The sequence below is a fragment of the Anomaloglossus baeobatrachus genome, chromosome 1, assembly GCF_048569485.1.
Source record: "Anomaloglossus baeobatrachus isolate aAnoBae1 chromosome 1, aAnoBae1.hap1, whole genome shotgun sequence".
In the NCBI taxonomy this organism is placed as follows: Eukaryota; Metazoa; Chordata; class Amphibia; order Anura; family Aromobatidae; genus Anomaloglossus; species Anomaloglossus baeobatrachus.
The window spans coordinates 337,097,701-337,112,780 of record NC_134353.1 but is presented as its reverse complement, the minus strand read 5'-3'; the positions used below and the strand labels follow the sequence as shown (position 1 = coordinate 337,112,780).

The 15,080-nt window shown below is 39.7% G+C and overlaps 1 protein-coding gene across 1 annotated transcript in view; it reads left to right on the top strand.

Moving 5' to 3' along the window:
- Positions 1-15,080, top strand: part of LOC142292369 (rod cGMP-specific 3',5'-cyclic phosphodiesterase subunit beta-like) — a 113,096-nt gene that overhangs the window by 73,358 nt on the left and 24,658 nt on the right. The window contains exons 12-18 of the mRNA XM_075337696.1: positions 6,193-6,339; positions 6,547-6,654; positions 7,369-7,478; positions 7,881-7,968; positions 9,703-9,803; positions 11,555-11,662; positions 14,735-14,798. Coding sequence (XP_075193811.1) covers positions 6,193-6,339; positions 6,547-6,654; positions 7,369-7,478; positions 7,881-7,968; positions 9,703-9,803; positions 11,555-11,662; positions 14,735-14,798 — 726 coding nt within the window. The remainder of the gene's footprint in view (positions 1-6,192; positions 6,340-6,546; positions 6,655-7,368; positions 7,479-7,880; positions 7,969-9,702; positions 9,804-11,554; positions 11,663-14,734; positions 14,799-15,080) is intronic.

The window sequence follows — 15,080 nt, the reverse complement described above, 5'->3', positions numbered from 1 at the left end:
ATGCTGTGAAAGACTGTCAGATACTTATACAAAATGATCAGGGAAGCATCTGATTGGCTCCAAATTTATTCTGCAGCAGGACAATAACCCCCAAACTACAACAGTGTCATTAAGAAATATGTACTATTGCTTTAATTATTTACAGCAGATTCTGACACATGATAAGGTTTTAATACTAGAGTGCTAGGTACCGTCCCGATTTGGGTACACCTTGTCGCGGTGGGATGGCTTTATGCTTTTTTGATCAAAAATGTTGTTCACTAAGTACCCTATGTTTATTTATATGCATTATTGTGTTCACTTATTTCCAGCAGGATATATGTCGATATTATGATTTTCACCTTGGTTTTTGTTTATCTAATGAACATGCATATATGAATATGCGCTTATAACTTATATGTATACTAACTCACGCTTCAGCTCATTTTTTTGTTTTTCTTTAGTCTCCTGTACTCAGTACAAATAGGGTGTCACTGAGCTGCTATTGCTTCCCATGGCTGTGTGCCTATACAGTAGTTGAGACACAGTCATTTTCTGCCCTTATTCAGACTGAAGTCTATTCTGACACATGGTAAAGTTTTAATACTATAGAGTGTTAGATACTTTCCCGATTTGGATATTTCTTGTCAGGGTGGGATGGCTTTATGCTTTTTTGATCAAAAATAGTGTTTACTTAGTACCCTATGTTTATTTATATGCGCTATACTTTTATTTAGTTACAGCAGGGTATACGTCCATATTATTTTCATCTTGGTTTTGAGTGTCATTAAAAAGTGTCTTCAGTGTAAAGAAGAACAAGAATTTCTGGAAGTGATGATCTGTCCCTCCCAGAGTCCTAAGCTCAACATAATCAGACTGTTTGGGTTACATGAAGAGATAAAATGATTTGCACAAGTTTACATTCACATAAGATCTGTGGTTAGTAGAGATGAGCGAACCGGTCGCGGTTCGGCTCGAGGTCGGTTCGCCGAACGGAGCTCCCGTTCGGGTTCGGTTCGTCGAACGTTCGACGAACCGAACTCGAACCAATAGGCTATAATGGGAGGCAATCACAAACACATAAAAATGCATTATAAATGTACACATACAGTTAATAAACATTGCCATAACACTTACCGGTCCCCGCGATCCCTCCTGCACTCTGTCTCCTGCCGCTATTCCATCCGATGATCGCTGAATCCTCCCGGTGACCGGCACTGCTAGCAGAGATGCAGGACCTATCGTGACGTCAAAATAGCCATGTTACCAGTCACGTGGCTATTATCTCATTGGCTACAGACTGGTCACATGACTATGACGCGTCATGTAGGACCTGCGAGTGCATCTCTCCGGTACACGGTGCACATTTGTGTATCGCCGTGTACCGGCGACATGCTCTAACACACGGTCGACTCCCCGTTCCGTTAGGGACCGGCTGACACAGCCGGTCATTAACGGAGATCACCGTTGCCATAGCAACCCAGTTAGCGGTGACGTCACCGCTAACCGCGGCTCCGGGAGCACCGTTGCTATGGTAACGCGTCTGTCAGCGTTACCGCTGTTACCGCTAGCAGCACTGATCACTCACGGAGTGAAGGCTGCACGCTGCTTCTCGTGCAGCTTTCACGGAGTGAATGCTCAACGGGAAGCAGCGTCTTCCCCATGCAGCAGTGATGTAGCAGAGCTGCATTTGTTGAACGAGAAAGACAGAAGACCATGGATCGTGGAGGGCTGACAGGGGGTAATAAAGATGGAGTCTCTAATGTGTCTGTGTATTTATTTCTATTAAAGTATTTTTTCTCTGTGTGGTGTCTTTTTTTTAACCCTTTATTGGAGATTCTTAATGGCCGGGTCAAACGTGCCTGACATTAAGAATCTCTGGCTTAATACTGGCTAGTAAAACAAAGCCAGTATTAACTCATGATTACCCAACAAGCCACCCGGCTCCAGGGCTGTTGGAAGAGTTGGATACAGCGCCAGATGATGGCGCTTCTATGAGAGCGCCATTTTCTGGGACGGCTGCGGACTGAAATTCGCAGCAGAGGCGCCCAGAAACCTCGGGCTAACCTGTGCTGCGGATTCCAATCCCCAGCTGCCTAGTTGTACCCGGCTGGACACAAAAATGGGGCGAAGCCCATGTCATTTGTTTTTTAATTATTTCATGAAATAAGTGAAATAATTAAAAAAAACAGGCTTCCCTATATTTTTGGTTCCCAGCCGGGTACAAATAGGCAACTGGGGGTTGGAGGCAGCCCGTGGCTGCCTGCTGTACCTGGCTAGCATACAAAAATATGGCGAAGCCCACGTCATTTTTTTGGTGGGCAAAAAACTTCTGCATACAGTCCTGGATAGAGTATGCTGAGCCTTGTAGTTCTGAAGCTGCTGTCTGCTCTTCTCCATACAGACAGACAGCAGCTGCAGAACTACAAGGCTCAGCATACTCCATCTAGGACTGTATGCAGAAGTTTTTTGCCCCCTGAAAAAATTATGTGGGCTTTGCCATATTTTTGTATGCTAGCCAGGTACAGCAGGCAGGTACGGCTGCCCCCAACCCCCAGTTGCCTATTTGTACCCGGCTGGGAACCAAAAATAAAGGGAAGCCCTTTTTTTATTATTTCATGAATTTCATGAAATAATTAGAAAACAAATGACGTAGGCTTCGCCCCATTTTTGTGTCCAGCCAGGTACAACTAGGCAGCTGGGGATTGGAATCCGCAACACAGGTTGGCCTGAGCTTTCTGGGCCCCACTGCTGCGAATTGCAGACAGCAGCCGCCTCAGAAAATGGCATTTTCATAGAAGCGCCATCTTCTGGCGCTGTATCCAACTCTTCCAGCACCTGCCTGCTATACCTGGCTAGCATACAAAAATATGGCGAAGCTCACGTCCTTTTTTTGTAGTTTTTTGGCAAAAAAAATAAAAAATGCTTCCCTGGATTTTCCATTGCCAGTGAAGGTAACACCAAGCAGTGGGGGTTAGCAGCCAGTAGCTGCTTGGATTACCCTTAGCTAGCAATACAAAAAATGCAGCGGGAGCCCATATATATCTTTTTTTAATTATTTATTTAAATAACTAAAAACAAAATGGGCTTCCCTGTATTTTGATTGCTGGACATCACAGTGCTGTAAAAATAAATCTTAAAAAAAATGACATAGCGCTCCGCGGTATTTTTGATTCTCAGCGCAGATAAAGCAGACAGCTATGGGTTGCCACCCCCATCTGCCTGCCGTTACCTTGGTTGGCAATCAAAATACAGGGAAGCCCATTAATTTTTTCTATTTAAAAAATAGTTAAAAAAAAAAATGATGTTGGGTCCCCCCATTTTTGATAGCCAGCTAGGGTAAAGCAGACGGCTGTAGCCTGAAAACCACAGCTGGCAGCTTTACCGTGGTTGGGGATCCAATGTGGAGGTCCCCTCAGGCTCTTTTTTATAATTATTTTATAAATATTAATAATTACACAATAAAAGTAGGGTCCCCCCCCAAATTGGATCACCAGCCAAGGTAAAGCGGACAGCTGTGGTCTGGTATTCTCAGGGTGGGAAGGTCCATAGTTATTGGGCCTTCACAGCCTAAAAAAAGCAGGCCGCAGGCACCCCAGATGTGGCGCATCCACTAAATGCGCCAATCCTGGCACTTCACCCCAGCTCATCCCGTGCCCTGGTGCAGTGGCAAACGGGGTAATAAATCGGGTTGATACTAGCTGTAAAGTCACCTGAGATCAAGCCCAGCAGTTTGTGATGTCATGGCGTCTATTAGATACCCAACATCATAAACTGTTGGGTATTGGTGTACGGTGTACGGTGTATACCTGTGATCACGTGAGCGGGGACCGGAAACACCGTCCTGAATCATGATCTCCAGGGTCTCAGCTAGCCCTGAAACCCCGGAGATTTTCTGACGCCGGGGGGCGCTATTCACTTATTTCTGCCTGCTGTTTATAAACGGCAGATCAGAATAAGGCTACATTAACACGACCGATCCATTTTTGCGGTCTGCAGAAAACAGTCCGTTTTTTTTCACGGGTGCATCCGTGTGGCATCCGTTTCCGTTCCGTAGACGGTCCGTATGTCATCTGTTTGTCATCCGTGTGCCTTCCGTTTTTTTTGTGTACTGCAAAAAAACTGAAGGAGGGTAAATGCATAAATTTACCCAGGATCCATAGCTTCATCCTACATGGGGCGGTCACCTGTTCACTCCAGTGCCATTTTCTACTGCTTTTCGCAGCGTAGAGCCCTCTGGTGATTTTCTTGTGCTTGTACACTTCATATCAGTCTTTTCTGTCATTATAATGGCAGAAAGACACATAATGTCCCACTCTCCTGCATTTTGTAACTTTTCACCCTTTGGTGCCTTTCATGTGGCACTAAGGGGTGCTTAGCTTTGTATTTAGCCAAAAAAATGAAAAAAAAAATGACGTAGGGTTCCCCCTAGTTTTGTAGCCAGCTAGGGTAAAGCAGACGGCTGCAGCCTGCAGACCACAGCTGGCAACCTCACCTTGGCTGGTAATCCAAAACTGAGGGCACCCCACGCTGTTATTTTAAATTAAATAAATAATTAAAAAAAAAAACACGTAGGGGTCCCCCCCAAAATTGGATCACCAGCCAAGGTAAAGCAGACAGCTGGGGTCTGATATTCTCAGACTAGGGAGGTCCATGGTTATTGGACTCTCCCCAGCCTAAAAATAGCAGGCCGCAGCCGCCCCAGAAGTGGCGCATCCATTAGATGCGCCAATCCTGGTGCGTCGCCCAAGCTCATCCCGCGCCCTGGTGCGGTGGCAAACGGGGTAATATATGGGGTTAATACCAGATGTGCAATGTCACCTGGCATCAAGCCCCGGGGTTGGTGAGGTCAGGCGTCTATCAGATACCCGACATCACCAACCCAGTCAGTAATAAAAAAAAATAGACGACAAACACATTTTTATTTGAAAAAACACTCCCCAAAACATTCCCTCTTTAACCAATTTATTAGAAAGAAAAACAAATCCAGGTCTGGTGTAATCCAAGGGGTTGCCATGACGATCCACACTGTCCCAGTCAATGAAGAGCAGAATGTTCCCCATTGGCTGGGAGAGCAATGCAGTGACCTGAGCTAACATCAATGGGTCAGCCCAGGTCACTGCAGGGCATGACAAGTGCTGCTGTCAGCGAGGTACATTACCTGTGCTGATCTCCTGCACACTGACAGCACCTGTCACTGAGTTCAATGACCGCCGCCTTCACAGCCAAGTATCGCGAGAGGCCCGTGACGTCACCGCTAGTCAGTCTCGGGTCGGAAGCGAGAGAAGGTGATGTGACAAGCGGTGGCCATGGAGGACAGTGACAGCGCTGAGGTCGGGATGGCGGGACTTCATCACCGCAGGTAAGCCGAGCGGAACCATGTGTGCAGAGTGTGTGTGCAGAGTGTGTGTGCAGAGTGTGTGTGTGTGTGTACGTGTGTACATGCCGCGGGCAGGAGGGGGCGGAGCGAGCTGAGCGGGGAAGTGTGGGCTTCCTGCACGTAACTAGGATAAACATCGGGTTACTAACCAAAGCGCTTTGCTTGGATACCCGATGTTTATCTTGGTTACCAGCTTGTGGCAGGCTGCCAGCGATGGCTCCTGCATACTGTAGCTGTAAAAAGCCCTGCTTTTTGCTGCTAGAACCGTTTTCGAACGTATCTAGAACTATCGAGCTTTAGCAAAAAGCTCGAGTTCTAGTTCGATCTAGAACAGCCCCCAAAATCACTCGAACCGCGAACTGGAGAACCGCGAACCACGCTCAACTCTAGTGGTTAGTTTTCCAAGATGTTTGGAACAAACTTCCTGTCGAGGTCCTTCAAAAACTGTGTACAAGTGTACCTCGAAAAAAACAGTGGGTGGTCACACCATATAATGATCAGATTTAAATTTCTCTTTTGTTCACTTTGATTTTTGTTAATTGGTAAAATAAGCTATTAACGCTTTGATTTCTTAATACATTTTCACTTTGCATACTTTTTTCAAAGTTGCCTAAACCTTTTTCACAGTACTGTATAAATAATATTTTCATAAAAATATATGGTTTACTAGTATTGCTATGAAAATTACAGAATGTTATTTATATATCTGGTCTCAAAATATATTACTTATGGGGAAAAATGTTAAGAATATTTCTAAAAACATAATGAAAACATTAATTAACATTCAACTAAATATATACATGTGTGCCGAAATGGCTGCTCCTTATTTCCAGAAAACACAATTGCCAGGAGCTACCAAATTTGAAATTTATGAATTCCGTTTCTCGGATTTTGACTGCACAGAAATAGATCTTGTAAAATGTGGAATCCAAATGTACTATGAACTTGGAGTGGTAAAGAAGTTTCAAATCCCTCCAGAGGTAAGAAATTAAAAGTAAAGTAAGTAAAGTTATGTTATAAATGTCTGTAGATTACAAGGATTAGCCTTATCAATATTTTATAACATGTAGATTTAAATTAAGTATTTGTAATCTGTAGAGATGATCAAGTTGATCTGCAAAAGATCAAATTAGGTTGACTGCCCAGTTCATCTATGGGGATTTTAATTACCTGCCTTTATCATTTAGGCATTGGTGAGATTTATGTATGCCATGAAGAAGGGATATAGAAGGGTTACCTATCACAACTGGCGCCATGGATTCAATGTTGCACAAACCATGTTCACACTTCTGATGGTATGTCTCTATTTGGCCAATATATAGCTTTTTTTATGCATTTAAAAAGGACCAACCACCAGGATTTTCCTATATAAACTAAAGCCAGTGCTATACTGGTGCTATCATGCTGATTTTACACATACCTGTAGTTGTCAGATCGGATGTATAGTTTCTGAAATACAAGTAAACTTTGTGAAATACAATGATATTTGATTGATAGCAGCTACAGAATATCTGATAGGTGGGCCAGATTTTGCCAGTTATTCCCACCCCTGTATGCCTGTCCTTTCTCCCCCTCCTTTCTCTGTTATTACAGGGTTAGGACGGTCCAGGTAGGTAGACAGGGGCGAGAATAACTAGCAAAACCAATAACTAGCAAAACCCGACCCACCTATTAGATATTCTGTAGCTGCTATCAATCAAATAACAGTGTATTTCACAAACTTTACTTGCCTGTATTTCAGAAAGTATACATCCGATCTCACAACTAAAGGTATGTATAGAATCAGCATGATTGTGCCAGTATAGCACTGGCTTTAGTTTATACAGGAAAGTCCAAGCTTTAATAGAGCTACATTCCAATATTTATCATTAACAACTTTTTGAAGGACAGGAGTCCTCTTCTTGCTCTATCTTATGCTAAAGATAGCTCAAATATCAGTGAATGTGCATAGACATATAAGGAAAATAAAAATTTTCTTATTTGTATATTATATGTTTCCTTGTTTATAGACTGGGAAATTAAAGCGCTATTATACAGATCTAGAAGCCATGGCCATGGTTACTGCAGGGTTTTGCCATGATATAGACCATAGAGGAACTAATAATCTTTACCAGATGAAGTAAGTAATGTAGTTTGTGTTTTTTTTTATATTTTATGAATGCAACTGTTAGGTAATATGTACTTTGATTACATGTACCAATATTGTTGTAAAACGGCCTCACAATGAGATTGGAACGAATGATCATGTCTATGGCAACAACTAAATAAATTATTGTATTAGAGGTAAACATATTAAACACATTGCATGCTCACTATATAATTTTGCTTTACTACCATATTAATGGCTTACAAGGTGTTAATGTTTGGGTCGTATCATTATACTATTTATACTCAAAAAAATCCTCAGAAAAGTGGAGAAAGCAATTTTTAATGAAGTTACATGCTAATTCTCTATTTATACTTTGAACTCTCAATGTGAAAATATACATTTTTTTAAGTTTAACTTGGTTGTTTTCTTCAGATCTCAACATCCTCTTGCAAAATTACATGGATCCTCTATTCTGGAAAGACATCACTTGGAGTTTGGCAAGGTCCTTCTGGCAGATGAGGTGACAAAGCTATGCTTCAGTTTTATCTTTATGACGTTAGCTAGGTTAATGTAAAATGAGTTAGGTGGAATATCTAGAAAATAGAGGACGTTTCACCAAATTTTACATGTTGACCTGGACACAGGATGTAATAGTGTCTGCAGAGTGGAATAAGATGTTTTTGTCTGTTGCAGAGATACTAGCAATCCAATGTATTTCCACCTAATGAGTTAACGTTTTTTAATGTCCAAGTGGGTGTAGTTATATACATTTCACTGGGGAATTGCAATTCTTCTACCTATAGGATTGCTATCTGGTAACTTCAGCGGTAACTTAAGAAAAGTTAACTCATTATGCGTCATAAAACCAAAATACTCTTTAAAATCTAAATTGTATTAAGATACTATTAATAATCCCAACCATGTGAATTTTTTAGGTGCGCAAAATCAAAGATTTCCTATAGGTGCATAGTAAATGGAGAGAGATAGGCTGACCCTAAATGAGTCACTCCCTCCTGTGCCCTACCTGGCAGCCAAGTTCGGCACCCTAAATTACGAAATGGCGCCCCCGCTCACCATTTTTAATAGTATCTTAATAAAATTTAGATTTTAAAGGGTATTTTGGTTCTATGACACACTTTTATATTACTCTCAGCAATAGAAATTTAATTTTTGTATTTTAACTCATTATGTGCCAAATACATTGATAGCTAATATCGCTGCAAGAGAAAGGTGAAATTAAAAACAAACAAAAATGTTTTATTCCCCATAGTAGCCATTATTACATCATGTGTCCAGTTCAACATGAAAAATTTGGTGAAAGGTCCTCTGTCTATATAAAATTGTCTGAAATAATAATGCATTATAATACATAATTAAAAAAATTAAGACATTTCCTCACTAATTTAGTGATAAAAGGAGAAAAGTTTCTTTAAGAAAAAAGTGGCTTAAATTTGTCGCAACAGTAACATTACCTAGAACTGGATATCCTTCAAAAAATTGATAAAAAGGCAAGAATGGAGATAAGAGAACCCGATGTTGGGTGTTCAGAGTTCGTACTGAACACAGACTTTTCCAAAAAACAGAGTTCAGATTCAAAGTTCGGGTGATTTATATGTGCAAACCACTCAAGCGAGTAGCGCTGTGCTCGGTTATGCTTGATGATCAGTCCAGTGCAAGTCGATTGCAGTGTTTGAATGACTCACACTGGGGGTAACAAAACCATGATTGGATGTCATGTGAACACACACAAAAAAAATAAAAATGAAAAAACCCTGCCCAATGTCCCCCGGAACTGTTTATGGCAGGCTGCATGTGGGCGTAGAGCCGAACTGCCCAATTAGTGACTTCAAATGAAGTTCAGGTCAAGTCCTGGTCCAGAACAGGACTTTATGAAAAGTTCATCTAAGCAAAAATGTACTGAGCACCACCTGCTTACTGAAAACTCCACTTAGGCAACATTGATACTGAAGTATTCAGTATAAGACTCTTAAGTGGTGCGCTGCAACAGAAAACGTTCCATATAACATCAGAAAAAAAGAAAAGAAGAAACCACACTCACCATTTATGTCCAAATGTTCTTTATTGAAGATCTATAAAATCACCGGGGAACGAGGTGTAGGTAAAATACCTATTTGTTTGGCTGTCCATCAAAATTACATAACTTCAGGCAATGGTTGATCTAGTCACAGCGTGATACATAACAAATACTTATCAATTATTCTCTAAAATAATCTGCTTTGTTTTTTTCTGGCAGTCCATGAACATTTACCAGAATCTTAACAGAAGACAGCATGAACATGTCATTCACTTGATGGATATTGCAATTATAGCTACCGATTTGGCTCTTTATTTCAAGTGAGTGTATCGAAAAAGTAATTGAAGTACTGATTAATTCCATTATCATGATCGATAGTGTGATATTTGTTTTTGATGTACATTTTGTGGTATAAATGCCCACCTAGGCCAAGAAACTGGTTCAAGGTATATTATTTTATGATTACTAAACTGAGACTTTTAGTAAGCTACCTTACAAATACTAATTAAACATATGGGCCTGGATACATCAAAGCTCACACATCAAATTTTTCGAAAGTGGCAGCTTTCATTATGCCAGAAATGTTATACTGATAAGATGTGCTAAATTCATTAAGTGGTGTGTGCCACTAAATAAATTTGGCTCATCGTATTATTGCACCACGCCCTTTTTTAAGACTGGTTAACAAAACATCAGTCCTAATGAATCATGGCCATGCTTAAATAAAATATGCAGGAAAATGAATAATTTGTCATCTTATATACTGGAAAATGGAGTTATGTAACTGGAAGCCTAAATGGCAGTGGTATCTAATTCCAGTTGGATCTGCATTATCAGTGGATCCTTGCTCCACTATAATTTCATTATTTCCTGATATTATCTACTCGTTTACTCTAGATTTAACCTGGAATGTAGTTTGCTGTATTGCAAGATAAAAAATATGTAAAAAAGTTGACTAATATATATTTAAAATAAAGCTAAGCTATGTACACAATGAAGCCTCGATTCATTAAGACTGGTGTTTTTTTCACCACTTTTAAGAAGGCGCATGCAGCAAACATATGCATTAAATTCATTACGAGGAGCACATTATTTGATGAATTTGACTCATCTTATCAGTAGCGTGCGCCCCCGTGTACCTAGCCAATTTTACTCCAATTGGGGAATAGAGGAACATTTCTGGGGTGAGAAATGGCACCAGTTTTGAAGAACCTGACAAGCAGGTGTAGAGGCGCATCATCCCGCCGGTGCCCTGGCTCATTTTCTCAGTACTGCCTGAAACAGGCATGAAAATGTCAAAAGTCATTTCAAATGCTTTATTCCAGTTTTTAGCATAAACACTTTGACGAATCAGGGCCCTAGTCTATTTGCTGAGTTTTTAGTTCAGAAACTGAGTGTAATGTCTCTATATCATCTTCAAAAACTGAGTTTCTGCTCAGTGTCCACTCCAGAAAGACTCAAGTCACAGTTCTTCAAAATTTTAATATCAGAATTCTAGTGTAAAAAGCTTTGAAAGTCACAGAACTTTACCATAATGTGAAGCTACACAAAAATGTAGATACTTTTTGCATTTTTACACCATTTTTGCCATCACCAACAATGTGGAGCTGGAAGGGGATGCTGTGTAACGAATATTGGCGATCTTAACGCTTGATGATCGGCGGTGCTTCTTAAACAGCAAACATTTGTGGGGAGGAGCATGCCATTTCACATATGCCTCTTAATGAATCAGGTGTCAGGTTTCTCATACTTCACCTCGCCTTCTCATCAAGACTGGTGTGAAAAATGAAGGTCTTGATGAATTAGGTCCTCAATGTGCACATACCCTAACTAGTAGATCTAACCATATCCACCCCACCTCAAAAACAGTACAGGTATCGCACTGGAGACAAATTCAGATGTAGACCAGTTCACCTCCACATCCATGGACTCATACATATATTTATAATCTATATATCCGATGAAACAAACAAAATATTAATTGTAGATATCCGGTGACCTTATTAACTAATACTATTGAGTGGTGTTAGAGGTAAGAGTATTTATTTTGGAGATTTCTTTCCCTTCTCAGGAAGAGAACAATGTTCCAGAAAATTGTTGACCAATGTCAGACTTATGACGATCAGCAGAAGTGGAATGAATACTTAGCACTTGAAACAACAAGAAAAGAAATAATTATGTATGTATGCTCTCATGCTTCACAGTCTTGAATATAATAAGCAAACTTACAAGTCACAATTTATCTAAAAAAATACCCTGGGGACAGGGAAAGATAGAAAGAGACAACGCAGTGCCAATCTGAGTGTAGTGAGTTTTTTTTATATAAAGGTGTTGAAATAGTGGAACTCTCACCTGATTCAGAGGTTAGAATGCCTGGAATAATCCAAGAGGAGTTGATCCACTTTCCAATAGGGTTATGGGGCAGCATGCAGCAATCGCACTGGATACTATAGAGGTGCCCTCCAGCAGGTCCACTTAGTGAAAAAGTTCCAAAAGGCAATTACCAGTCTTGCAGCGCTCCTGCTACCAATGATGGAACATATTGGATGATTTTTAGTCATATGACTAGACCAATATACAAATAAGTGAAAAAATATTTTATTATTACATTAAAATATAGTTAATTATACAACGCATTTTGGCTCAGATGTGTTATCCTTCAGCTGTTTTCAGGTATATTTGAGCTTATAATTACCACAAAACTGGTAATTGTCTTTTGAAGTCACAAATTTATATATACTTTGCAGCCCCTACCCACCTTTTATGTTTTCCTTATATTGTGAAAAATAGCTTGAAAAAGTTCAGCACCTAGATAAATGTAATATATTTAGAAAAAATAGAGGGAAAGAGTGGGAAGACTAAAAAAATCTCCTTACTCTTTTTCCTTCTTCTACTCTGACATCCTTAAGTAGTGACTAAAGTTTAGGAAAAATGTTTCAAATTTTTTGGCCTTTTAGTGGTTGAGACAATAACTGATCAGTGAAAAATATCTACACAGAGTGGAGTTCAGATTCTACAAGAAGTCAGTGGGAGTCCCAGTCCTGAAGCACCATCAATCGTCCACACAGAGTGGAGTTCACATTCTAAAAGAAATTAGTGGGGGTTTCATTCCTGAAGCACCATCAATTGTCCACACAGAGTGGAGTTCAGATTCTACAATAAATTAGTGGGGGTCCAATTCCTGAAGCACCATCAATTGTCCACACAGAGTGGAGTTCAGATTCTACAAGAAATTAGTGGGGTCCCATTCCCGAAGCACCATCAATTGTCCACACAGAGTGGAGTTCAGATTCTACAAGGAGTCAGTGGGGGTACCAGTCCTGAACCACCATCAATCATCCACACAGAATGGAGTTCAGACTCTACAAGAAGTCGGTGGGGGTCACAGTCCTGAAGCACAACCAATAGCAGCAATTTGAGAAGTGTGCATAGAGCAGATTACACAGATTCAATAGAAAGTTTGTGACTCTGACTTTCTATTGAATCCATAATCTGATCTGTGCAGTCCTGTCCCTTGGGCTGTGCACTTCTCAGCTATATTTTGTGTGGTCAATGAGGTCTAAGGACTGGGACTCCATTAAACTCTTTTTAAGTGCTAAGGCAGGAGCTGTGCTTTCTTGCCTCCTGAGCTGTGCACTTCTCGACGATCTTTTGAGTGATCAGTGGGGGTCTCAGACCCCTAATAATTTAAAGAGAATTAATGAACTAAAAAAACTTTGGCAAAATTTTAGTTACGGTTAAACCTTTTAAAGTGGTAGACACTTTTTTTTTTCAAACCCTTTCTTCCATGAACAATGTCTTTTTGTGAAACAAGTTGTAAGGGTACCATTGATTCACCAAATAATGTATTGTAAAGTGGGAAATAAATCTTTGTGGGATGAAATAAAAAAATAAACAGCAATTCTGCTATAGTTCTTTTTAAATTGTGTTAACATTATTCTCTGGGTCATTGCTTTTACTCCTATAACAAACAGGTTTTTTTTACTACTTAAAAAATACTTTAAAAAATTATTTGTATTGCCATATTCTGAGACTTAACTTTATTTTTTTTCATCAATGGAGTTGTATATAAGCTTGTTTTTTGTGGGAGAAGCTGTAATTTTCATTTTAGGGTATCACTATTGGAAATTAGTGTTTTCTATTATCCAATAATCATGCCATTTTGATTTTCTTTAATGATATTCAGAATGTAGGTTAAATTATAGTATAAATAATGGTCTAAGAAATTAACCAGTAAAACATTTTTTCAATTAATGGATAAAGATGTCCGTTATGTGCCGAATCGATAGCTGTGTGGAACACGTGCACACATATAGTATTTGGTGAGTTTTTTACCTCAATATTTGTAACTAGAAATTAATGTACATAACTAGTACTCCGAATAGCGAGCACAATGCAAGTTAGTTGGAAATTCGAGTAATTTTCTGCTGGACTCCAGCAGAAAATTACTCGCATTTCCCAATCAGCAGACAATTATCTGCATACCCCATTGATTTGCACATAGAAAATCCAAAATTCCAGCAGCAAAGTCCAAGAAAGTATGTTAAAAAATTCTGTCTCTTTCTGAGACAGACTAAGAACTGAACTACCTTGTTCGAAACGCGTTCTCTTGGTCACGCTCTGAACCTTGCTTGGACTTTTTTTAAATATGCCTTAAAAAAAAATTCAATATTTTTTAACATTTTTAAAATTTTGGATTTTTTATGTACAAGACTGCCAGTGTTTTCTTTCCCTGCACAAGTCCTGGGGCAGTGGTCTCCTTCAGCTACAGGTGAGTGGATACAAATCTCTTTTTGTTGGGCCCATTGCCTTGCATTGTACTTGATATTCGGCATGAATAAGCGAGAATTACACAGTACTCAGTTATGAGTATCGCAAATACGAATATTTCGAAACTCGCTCATCTTCATTTGTAACCAAAATCAGGAGTGGAACAGTCAGAGGAAAAGTGTAATGGAATTACGGGCACCACTGCTGTATTTATTACCTACTCCTGGTTCTGGCTTATACTGAGGTAAAAAAATCAACAAATACTCAACGTGTGTGCGAGGCCTGATGAAAGGCTCATTGCTAGGATTTACAGAGTAGCAGATAGTGCTTTTCTCAAATGGTTGAATTGTTCAGCTCAAAGCTCTACTCTAGATGAGCACTATGATAATGGCAGAAAAGACCAAAAGTAAAATCATGTAATTTCCCACTCCTTAAAATTAGCTTTCACCTTTTCACAACTGCTATTATATTTCTCTTATAGGGCTATGATGATGACAGCGTGCGATTTATCTGCTATTACAAAGCCATGGGAGGTCCAGAGCAAGGTCATATAGCTACCATTCTATCATTATATATTGTGTATATTTTGTGCTGTGTTCATAGCTATGTATCAAACGAATACCTCAGAAGAACTTTCCAGTGAGAAACCCCAAATCTATTTTATCTATCTATCTATCTATATCTATCTCTCGCTATCTCTCTCTCTATCTCTATCTATCTCTCTCTATCTCTCTCTCTATCTAGTACACAAGCTGAAAGGGGTATTATTAAGTTTAGAAGTGGATAACCTCCTGATCACTATTGATATGACTGTGAAGAACCACATA